The sequence below is a fragment of the Enhydra lutris genome, unplaced genomic scaffold (assembly GCF_002288905.1).
Source record: "Enhydra lutris kenyoni isolate GAN:26980312 unplaced genomic scaffold, ASM228890v2 scaffoldscaffold40, whole genome shotgun sequence".
In the NCBI taxonomy this organism is placed as follows: Eukaryota; Metazoa; Chordata; class Mammalia; order Carnivora; family Mustelidae; genus Enhydra; species Enhydra lutris.
This window is the reverse complement of record NW_019154124.1, coordinates 3,154,520-3,166,211: the sequence shown is the minus strand read 5'-3', so window position 1 is coordinate 3,166,211 and position 11,692 is coordinate 3,154,520. Positions and strand designations below refer to the sequence as shown.

At 35.8% G+C, this 11,692-nt stretch overlaps 1 protein-coding gene across 1 annotated transcript in view; it reads right to left on the bottom strand.

The window, feature by feature from the left end:
• Window positions 1-11,692, bottom strand: part of LOC111155324 (nicotinamide phosphoribosyltransferase) — a 39,948-nt gene that overhangs the window by 10,850 nt on the left and 17,406 nt on the right. The window contains exons 4-7 of the mRNA XM_022515465.1: window positions 9,589-9,717; window positions 6,531-6,689; window positions 5,814-5,950; window positions 671-896 (exon numbers count right to left, since the gene is read on the bottom strand). Coding sequence (XP_022371173.1) covers window positions 671-896; window positions 5,814-5,950; window positions 6,531-6,689; window positions 9,589-9,717 — 651 coding nt within the window. The remainder of the gene's footprint in view (window positions 1-670; window positions 897-5,813; window positions 5,951-6,530; window positions 6,690-9,588; window positions 9,718-11,692) is intronic.

Here is an 11,692-nt window from a genome sequence, read left to right as displayed (position 1 = left end):
AAAAAAAAAAAAAAAAAAAAAAAAAGCAAAGCAGCAATGCTACATTGAGGATCAACAGTATCTCCAAAGAACCACTACCTGAAAAGTATTTTTGAATTCTTTTTTCCATGTCACCTTGCATGTATTTCTTCTGCACTAAAAACTGCAAAGGTATAGCAATGATTTGTGGTAAAGAAAAACCAGAAAATTGGTAACCAAATCACAGGATTAATATTACTAATTAATTTTCTTTCTTTTTTTTATATTTTATTTATTTGCCAGAGAGAGAGAGGGAGGGCAAGAGAGCACAAAAGGGGGAGCAGCAGGCAGAGAGAGAGAGTAGAAGCAGACCCCACTGAGCAGGGAGCCTGATGTGGGACTCGATCCCAGAACCCTGGGATCATGACCTGAGTTGGAAGGCAGATGCTTACTCCACTGAACCACCCAGGCATCCATAATGTTACTAATTAATTTTCAAGGTTATGTAGAAAATATCTCTTCAACATTATTATCTATTTGATGATACACAACTAACCCAGAACTGTGGGTATCCTTGGACAAATTTATTACCCTCCTTGGGCTGTAATGCTAAAATAGTTCTGAAATGGCATGTGCACAAATGAAATTAAAATAGTACTGATATAACTCATCTATAGGCATTTTAGTAATCAAGTTATGTGTTCAAATTTACCTTCAATACAGTGTCCAGAGGATTTCCAGAATCGGGTCTGATTATTAGTGGTGCCTCTGTACTTCTTGACAGTATTAAATGTCTTAGGTCTTCACCCCATATTTTTTCACATGCGTTGTAAATGTCATAGCTATCGCTGACCACAGATACAGGCACTGATGAAAACTGTGTTACTATATGTTCAAAAGCATCTTTTTCACGGTCTTTTCCCCAGGCTGTTATGGTACTAAGAAATAAAATGAAAACAGATTTACTTAGGCAGACACATTATCTATTCCTGAATCATTTCTCATGCACTATACTTACACCATCAACATCACAAAGAAGGTGAGTGATTTAGCTTAATGAATACACATCATAAGGTTCGTTGACTATTTGGGCCACACCACCCCTTGGCTGATGTTTAAGAGTATAAGAAATCTTATTCCTGTCCCATAGTTATTTTAACTTTTATAAGTCATAGTCACCCAACTCTTTTTGTATTCCTGAACGTGCTCATTTAAAATCAGTTCACTAGGGGTGCCTGGCTGGCTCAGTCAGTATAGCATGTGACTCCTGATCTCAGGGTTGTGAGTTCAAGCCCCATGCTGGGTGTGGAGTTTACTTAAAAAATCAAACCAAATCATTTAACTAAAAAAAGCACCTCTTGAATGCCAAGATGTCAGAAAGAATGACTACATATTCCTATTATTTTGCTAGGCAATGCAAGCACTTGGCTCCCTTTTGTGAATTTTCCAAACCATATACCAATAATAGCAGGGACATATATTTGTCTTTTTTAACTTTAAAAATCTTATACTTAAAGGCAATTACTTATGCAATTACTTGTACTGTACTGTATGTACATAGAGTTAACTAACCGTTTACCAGTTATACCTTCAAATGGCCAATAACAGGCAGCCACTTATTTCAGCTGTCGAGTATCCACTACTAATTAATACACGCCCAGGGAATGTAAGAATTTTAATACTTAGTTTGGGAAAAACATAATTAAGATGGGAAACAAAATGTGAGAGTTTCTATTAGGCAGAAACTGCAACAGTGATTTTTAAAATGCTCTCAATAATGATTCTTCTTGAATAAGATTAATAATATATAACAAGCACTTCTTGGTTAATAAATGTAAGTCAAACAATTTAATAATGAATTTGAAAACTGTTACCAATTCCTCATGCCAAGCCATTATTCCTTCTCCCTAATTTTCTAGTCTTCATCTCTACCCTATCCATTTTTCTGCGTAAAATAATGGGAAGACAACCCACTCATTTATTGTATAGGCCCATGTAGGTACAAGTTTATTTCAAAACTGAGGAGTTACACTAATCTATGATTGAAACTGTCATTCCATTACGGGTTTTGTTTTTTCCCTCTGAAGGGCTGAAGTAAACTATTTCCCCATGCAGTCAGTGTATGCTGGTGCTTACAGAGAGCATGTACACTCCAGGGTTACAAAGACTTAGCTACTCAGTGACAACTTTTGTCTGAAATGGAGAGACAGCACAGGTCTATTCACATAAAACTTATTTTAGAGCAAACACTGCTCCTGACAAGTACAGAGGCTGCCAGTAGCTACGAAGCCAACTCCCTACTTCATGCCAGCATCTGCAGGCTAAAGGGATAATTAAGACATGAATGAAAAGAAGCCCCATCTACATCAAGAACTACTACTGTCCTCTTTGTAAGGATGGAGAAAATTGAGCTCAAAGAATACCAACACGAGAGAGCTTTGCAATGTAAGAATGACCTCGTACAGGCAAAGCTGGCCGCCCACACAGTGCTGTTTGTCCAGTGCTGGTATCAATACAGTCCCCTCCCTCTGCTCGATGCATCGCCCACCACACTTTGTTGTTCATTTGTAGTCTTTTACTCGCTTCCTCTCTGGCACCTGAACCTCCTTGAAGCTTTCTTTCCCATAACTTCAGAGACCTCTCCACCATTTTTATTTTTATTTTTTTCCTATTTTTATGGTTCTAGTCTGCCTTGGAAGCTGTGTTCTCCCCTTCAGTCTAACTATAAGCTCTGACCCAGTGCATGCTTTCCTCCATCCACCTCCTTGTGTGAAAAACACTAGCTTCTAAAAACAACAACAAAAACCACTTGTGTTAAGGGTTTCCAAAATCTAAGCCTTAGTCCAGGTTTTTCTTCTGGACTCCAGATCCACTTGTTAGGCAGGAAGGTGATTATCTTTATTATATTGATCATCAAGGAGACATTTCCTACAGCACCCTCTACATAATCCAATTGTTAACACCTATTCTGATAATAGTATTTGGTATATGGAGCTTATAAATATCTGTTCAATGAATTCTACTAATGCCATTATTCCAATTTCCAGCATCAAATCAAATTGACAACTTTCCAAAGTTTAAGGGAAAGTTTATAAATAGCATATTTTTTTCCTCCTCAATGTTCTATTGATTTTTGTTTTACTTATATAGTTTAACAAGGCAGTTTTACATAAGCTCAAAAAAGTAAGCATTTTCTTAACCACATGATGTACAATTTTAAATTGGGTTACACATTAAATAGTCTAATACTTCTCTTAAGTTTCTTGGTCAGTCAAACTCTCCCATCTTTGAGTTCAATGGGGTTTTTAAAAAATGTGTTATTACTGGCTATAAGAAAGTGTGGCTTTGCTTTGCATAGCCTCAGAATAAGTAAATCAGGAATATGAAAATCGTTATATGAACAGGGCAAAATTAGAATCTGAGTATGTGAACTGGTAGTACACTGGGAAGAAAACAGAAAAGTCCTGTTAAAACAAACGATAACAGCATATACTTAAGTCCAGATTCATATATCCCTTAAAATATTTGTAACAATAATGGCAGTGCTTTTAGAGTTCTCTTATTTTCAAGTTATTTTAGATGTTAGCTCATTTATCCTTAATGACCTGCTAATGTTGGAGACTTGGCATTTTAGCTCCTCCTTTTGTTTGGCTGGATGGACAAACTGGGGAAGGGAGAAGTAAGTGACCTGCCCATGGCCACCCAGACTGTCAGCTGTAAGGTTTACTGGGTCACTCAGATTTCCCAGCTTTTAGTTCAAAGCTTCTTTCACTATACCATGCTACTGTTCAAAAGACTTTTCTATTTAGGAACATCTGAAATATTCTTATATATTAAAAGGGTCAAATTTATAAATGTAGTAAATATTATGAGACATCCTGTTTTAACATGGAAACCCTAAGGAAGACATATCTTTATTCTCAGATTTATAGTATCATACTTGTGAAAACAAAACCATCAGTGAAGAGTCATATATGTATATTATTTGTGTGTGTGTCTTTCTTTTTTTTTTTTAAAGATTTATTTATTTATTTGAGAGACAGCATGAATGGGGGAAGGAGCAGAGGGAGAGGGACAAGCAGACTTCCTTCTGAGTGTGGAATCTGATGCAGGGCTCGATCCCAGGACCCTGAGATCAGAACTGAGCTAAAATGAAGAGCCAGCTGCTCAACACACTAAGCCATCCAGGCGGCCGCAGATACTACTCAAGTTTTTAGAAGATGTACACACATCTAAGTCCAAAATAAAACTACTATAATCCTAGAGCCTTCATCTGTTGATGACATCCCTGTGTTCCCACTTTCATGAGCCTTGACTGTGAGAGCATTCAACAAGGCCCTAATGTCATGATACAGCATTTCCTATGAATATTTACGGAATTTACCATCTACCAGTCCCAATCTAATCATCAAGTTCTAGCAGTTTCATCTCCCAAGCCATTGCTCATGTTCAGCCACTTCTTTCCGTTCAGAGTCACAGGGTCTGCACCTTGTCATCTCTCCAAACTGCTGCAACAGTTTCCTATTCAGCCTAACTTCTTGTTTCTGTCAATTCACAGGACATCCTGCTATCAAAACAATCTTCATAAAATATTTATCTGATGACAAAGCTCCTTATGCTCAAAACTTCAATGCTCACTCTCATTTGAAAAAGTAATTAGATTAACCTAGCATGCTGTACACAGTTAACATTCAATGTCAAATGAATCTCAGGGCCTTAACTAACCTATTTTTTCAGTCTACTCTATGTTCCCAACAAAATCCCTATTATGTTTCAGCCCATATTCCCCGAACACATTCTATCTCCTCTTTCACTCTTGCTTTCTCAGGACAATCCCTGACCTGTGGTAGGCATGCAATTAGATTTACTCAGAAGGATTGCTCTCTCATGTCTGCCATTAAATTCTGCCATTCCTTCAAGAAGTGAAGATTTCACATAACCATCTCTATAAAAAGCTTTCTTGATCCTGCCAGCAAGGTAACATCTTTCCTTTCCTTCCCTTGCACCACCAGAGCGCTTTCACCTCTTTAAAAGTACTTCATCAACAGAGCAGAAAGTTGCTAGTCTATTATTTTTATACTGATATTGGAAGGGTCAATTTCTTATATTTTTCTATCCCTTACAGCACCCAGTAGATTGCCTTGGAGAAAACCTCACTGGTGGTTTTAGCACCCTGTGATATCCAAGTAGGAGTAAAACTTAATAAACTTCCCCAAACTGATTACTGTAAATAATTTTTGCTATTAAGAACCAGAAATTAGGTTTGGCATACACTGTAAAAGCTCCACTGACTTTCAGTAAAGTTTTAGTAAAGTGGAGCAGAACAGTTGCACTCTGGATTGTAACTGCCTTTTAGAGTGACTTGATCTGGTTTAGCCATATCTGATAAGGTAGCATGAAAAGAATCTGAACCCCCTCCTTTCATCAGGGTGCCTTGTTCTTCTACAGTTGACGGTACTGGGTCCAGCTGACAACTTGCAGGGTGTGTAGAAAGCAGGAAAAGAGAAAAAGCGACCAAGTTTTACAGGGAGTGCTCCTAGATTTAACAAATAAAACGTATCTGCATGTGGCAACAGAGCAGTTCTTTTAAAAACTCTTAAAATAAAACTTACGTGGCAACTTAAGAGTCAAAGAAAGCTCTTCAGTGGTTTTTATTAGGATGGTTCCAAGTTCTCTACCTAATCTTTAATACCGAGTATAAATACTGAATTCGTATTGCTTATATTTGTGAAGATTTACTGTAGTTACTGGCTTGTAATTAAGCAAAACATCACTGAATCACCAACACAAGAGTGAAAAAAGTCATTTTAGAAAACAAATGTTTAGATAATAGGAGGATGAAAACAGAATTGTACCTGTGTTCTGCTGCTGGAACAGAATAGCCTGGAACAGGATCTTTTGTTCCATAGTATTTTTTAACAAAAGCAATTCCTGCTACTGTATCTGTTCCTTTGAAGTTAACCAAATGAGCAGACGCTCCTATGCCAGCAGTCTGGAAAATAAACCACACACCAAAATCCAAAAAAAAGGAAAAGACTCATACTTTGAGGTATAAAGTGCATCTCTCAAGGGAATTCCTGTCTTCAAGCCATTCTTGGAGAGATATTTAACTATTAGCAGAGATAACAGTTCCTATGACAAAGATCCAGATCCAAAGATCCTAAACATTTAAGGAGCCAACTGTTACTTCTAGCAGAGAGACCTACTGAATCGTGACCCACCCTCATTTCCCACCAGCCTCTTTTTCCTTACTCTGCCTTGTGCCTTTCTGTAGAACATAATTTGACACCTGCTGCATTTATTATAATATATAACATTATACGTCTGTCCATCCATTCGAAATGTAAAGGATAGGGGCATTTGTTGAAAGCTTCATTCTACATACTCTGGACAGAGACTAACACATAGTAAGTACTTAATATATATCTATTGACTGAATGTCTGGAGTTTTAAAATGTAGCCTACTCAGAAACAAGATCAGTATTGGTAACATCCCCCAAATTTATAATTTAGATTACCATTCTAACCAACAAACCACATTCTATGAAATGAAGTTCATTTCAGTTTCTTACCTCTTGGGAAGAAACTCCTCTGTAGCCAAAATCATGTAACTTGTATTCCAGACCATTTAAGTTACCAGATGTCTCCAGCAAATATTTGGCCAATATTTTCTTCTGCTCTCTAGAATTTGTGGCCACTGTGATTGGATACCAGGACTGAACAAGAATAGTCTGTAGTGATAAAATCAATCACAAATATTAGGATATAAAATACCAATTTCTTTCTGAGTAAAATCCCTGCTTTCTCTGGAGGTATGTCCTAGACCTCCATACTACCAGAAATACCAGTTAGACATCTGAACTGTCGAGCAGGATGCCCGCTGTGTGCAATCCAGAGATAGTGCATAGCTTAGCTCTCAAATCATCAACACAAAGGATAAGCACAATAGGACCTTAGTAGTACAGAACATCTAATTACCTAGTTTTTAGTCAAAGCGCCAATGAAGCAAATAATATTTAGAAAGACTGTAAAGGACAATTTTTTTTTTAAATTTTCAATCTGTCATAGACAAATAGTTTTATACAATACATTCACACTTAGGTATTATGGCAATTGCCATGAAAGTTTCTAAATAAGTTTGGTTATCCTCAATTACTGTATTTAATGTGGACCTGTATCAAATAGTTTATGGACCAGCATGGGAATACACTTCGAACAGTATGGGGCTAAAGAAGTTAATCATTTATTTCTCTACATAATCCTGGATCTAATTTTTCCTTAGATCTATTATGACTACCAGTAGGTTATTTAGCTCAGCGGTGCTTTCGCTTAGCGCTAGAGAATTCTATTCACTGAGTTGTGCTTTACGTTCTTGACTTTTATCAACTCATTTTAAGAAAGCTACATGAAACATTTCTGCATATGCTATAAAACTGTGTGGTCACTGTCTATATTACAATTCTTTTTAACAGCAAAAAGGTTTCGTTTTGCTTTTTGGTTGGAAGAGGTGGTTACGTTTAGCCCAATGTGTTCAATCCTCAGCCCCTTTGTAAGTCTGAGACATCTTTACAGAACCCTTGGGCTATTCTAAACATGTTTTGAAATCTGATTGCAGATTTCTAGCACCACTATTGATATTGATAAAGTAATTCAATAATTTTAGTGGGTTTTAAAATTCAGTGTACAGTGAATAGCAAAGAATATTAGCAATAACTCTGAACATACACTGGGGAAGGTCACTGGAAGGAATACTATTTAGTGCTATTTAAAATGTTTTAAATCAAGGATTGCCTGAACAACATCTTTAAGTTTGTAAATAACAAGTTGTCTAAATATAACATTTTTAACTTTATGGTTGTCTAGTGAAATACACCAAAATAATCATGATTATTTCAATAGGGTTTTTGTTGTTGTTTTTAAAGCTAGTGTTTTTTTCACTTTCTGAAAAAAATAAAAACATACATGAAGCAAGGTGAGCTGGGAATTAGTCCTCCATGTCTATAAATATCTGCTTTATGGACGTTCGATTAGACACAAGGGCAAGTACTTATTGACTAAACCCTCAATCAGAAAATAAAAGTGAAAAAAGTTACCCATAGATGAGGATTTTCAAAATAAGATTTATCTGCTTGGGATATTCTGGCACTGAAGGTAACTTTGGATAACTATTCCTTTTGCGTTTTTATAATACCATCCTCTTAAAGTCTAGTATTTCCCAGTAAAAATACTATCACAACTATATAAAAACTAGTAAGTTTTCTTTTACTTTAAATTCACAGTCAATTCAAAGTTTTAAAACACCGCAGTAAACTACTTTAAGTCATTATTTTGGGCAACTGGACATTTTTCCTGGGCCTATTAGCCTACTATAAGTTGATGTCTCATAAAGGGCCTGGTTAATTTTGAGTTTTAAATTTTCTGTCAATTTTGAAAATGTATTTCAAACATATTCTTGGACCTCTTATATTCTTTTAAATTTTCCAGTACTTATAAATAACCTCAAATGTATGATTTTACAATATAACAACAAATTAGTTTAACCAATAAATACTAAGTTAAAGAATTAGTTCTAGTGGCGCCTGGGTGGCTCAGTGGGTTAAAGCCTCTGCCTTCGGCTCAGGTCATGATCCCAGGGTCCTGGGATCGAGCCCCGCATGGGGCTCTCTGCTCAGCAGGGAGCCTGCTTCCTCCTCACTCTGCCTGCCTCTCTGCCTACTTGTGATCTCTGTCTGTCAAATAAATTTTAAAAATCTTAAAAAAAAAAAAAAGAATTAGTTCTAAGCACTGGGTAAACACGTCTCAAATAGTAAGGTGCTATTTCTATAGTCAATTTCTAGGGTATTTCCTTTAATAGAGAAAATCTAAATTAAGCCACTGAGAAGCTAAGTAGATTATTAATGTCAAAACTATGAGCATGTGAAAACAGGACTACTTAGGTACAGATGAAACGAAAACAAAGAGCCTTCCTCAGAGTCTCTAGGATATCCTCCTTTTTGGGCTTAGAAATTAAAATGATTAGCAAGTCTTGAGTGTTGTTTAGAAAGAAATATCAGGTGGTAAAACACAGGCTCTAAACTGATTAGATAATGAAGAAAGCTGTTATTAAAAATCTGAACAAAATTCCTTTAGTATAATTAGAACAGAATATCCACAAAATATCCTAAGTTACTAAAAATAAACCTGCACTACTTTCCTCAGTTTTCTCTATGATAATATACACTTAGAATTGCAACAAACAAGAGAGAAGACAACTGAGCTTTAACAGTAATAGTTCTTAATAATTTCACTTAGATAAAGTCTCAGAACACTAGATTTCACTGGAAGGAAACTTAGGTTATTTAATCCAACTGTCACTTTATAAATGAGAAAACTGAGGCCTGGAAAGGTTTAGTAAATTGTAGAAGATTACACAGCTTTATTAGTAGCAATTCAATTTTTAAAAAATTTATTTGTGTGCGTGTGTGTGTGTGTCTAAAGTGTATTAAGTGAAGATACAGAAATAGCTCTCAAGAGTTAGAGGGGTCCCGTCAGGGTTGCCCTATTAGTAGCAATTTTAAAACAAGAATGCCAGTTGAATGGTTTTTACGTCCTCAATTGATGTTAAACAGTAATCAGAATAAAACAATTCACCTCAATCCAATTTGTAAGCCAGTAACACTCTGGGTCTGTGTTTTCCACTGTGAAGAGAACATTTCCTCGGGGAATGACATAGCCCTCAGGAACAGCTTTTATTTCTATTGGAAGATGCCCATCGTATTTCTGGTAAAAGACAATAATAAATTTATTCATTCAACGGATGACATGCAGTTACTTGTTATAATAAGGTTCTTTATATTTTATAGAAGCTAAACTTACTGTCATAAAAACTGCAATTGTACATGTTACTATATTGCTAGTAATATAACCAGAATATTCTTATTCTCCTGAAATAAAATTAACTAAAATGATTAACAGTATAGGCACTGATACTAATTTTTAACTTTTATGTTATCAGAGTACTTCTGCTAAGAACATTTCTTACTACAAGATAATCTCAAACTGATCAAAAGTTTTCTCATTCTTTCAAAAAAAGTTTATTCTGACATATTTTAAAGATATTCCAAGAATACTATCTTCCTTCTTAGTTGTTTTCATAAAAGAAAAGCTAAAGGTTAAAAGACAAAATAAGGGACTGCCATTAGCAACATAAAACGACGACAAACAAAAAAGAAAAGAGAGGGTGCCTGGGTGGCTAGGTCTGCTAAATGTCTGCCTTCTGGCTCCAGTCATGATGCCAGGGTCCAGGGACAGAGTCCCACATCTGATTCCCTGCTCAGCGGGGAGCTTGCTTCTCCCTCTCCTCCCTGCTTGTGCTCTCTCTCTCTCGCTCTCAAATAAATAAGTAAAATCTTAAACAAAAAAAAAAAGAGAAAAGAGAGAGAGATCCCTGCCAACAGAAAAATCTTAAATAGGTTTTCTCTTTATTCTGGTAGTAGGCTGAAACCACTTTAGGAATAGACAGACCAAACATTAAGTGTACTTTCTAAAGCTTTGGGAATCAATTTGCAAGTGCAACAGTTCTCTCCAAAATTAGCCTGAAACACATTTGCTACAGAGTATGTTATTGGATATTTAATTATGCCTCCTTTCTTTTAAAGGTAAACGGTGTGGCTAAATTTTGGCTAGGAAGGCAAATTATTTCAGAAATCCCAGGGACAGGTTAACTAGATAAAAGAAAAATCTGTTTAATGAGAGGCACTGGAAGACCTTATGATACAGCAGAAAGAATACTGCCTTAGAAACCGCAGCGTGGACTCAAAAATACTGACTTTGGGCAAGTCATTTAACATCTCTAGGTCTCAGACTCTATTCTTAAAACAGGGTTAGGTGAGACTAGATTAGAACCCTAAAATTCTCTGAACATAAAATCAAAAGATTTATCACCTTGGCTACTGGGAATTATATTAATAAGCTTAACACCTATCTATCACTGTTCTCTTCCCAGCAAACCAAATGAGGTAAGTGTAGGAGTTAGCCAACAGATTTTACTAACCTTACTCAAGATACAGGGAAAGAATAGCACATAATGCTTACTTGACTTCTTCAAAGACCCATAAGTAAAAAATAGTAAAACTCAGTATTACAATATAGGCCTGAAAGTTGAAGTATTTCTAATTATTTTGTGTTTGATAGTCTACAATGGAAAAGACATTTGTTTTTAAGACATAAATTAACACTTTACATGGCAAGATGCCAGAAGATCCCATTCCCAATCCATCTTTGTAGTGAAGACCACCACCAGAGGACATTCAACTCTCATAACTCAATTCCCAGATCTTTGGATGTTCAAAAAGTTTAAGTAATTGATCCAAACATGCTAGGTATGAATATTACAGGACAACAAAGAATAAAAATCAACCTTATGGACTGACACGGAACCATTCCAATGATTCAGTCAGGGAAATTTCCGAGAATTACTGTATAGTGATAGTCTCACCACATCTATTCCCTTAAATAATGTATAGCCAAGAAAAAAGACCTAAATTTTACAACTGCCAAATAACCACGCCCTTTTTAATTATAGCACATCTTCAAAGATCAAATCACCTTTCTGAAAAATGCTAGTGATTTAAATTATAATTCATTTATATTATAACCAATTATTTAGACCTGCTATAGAAAAAAATTTAAATGTTACCCTTAACTTTTCACAAGAATATCTAAAATAGTAATTATATTTGGGTCACAGATGGAA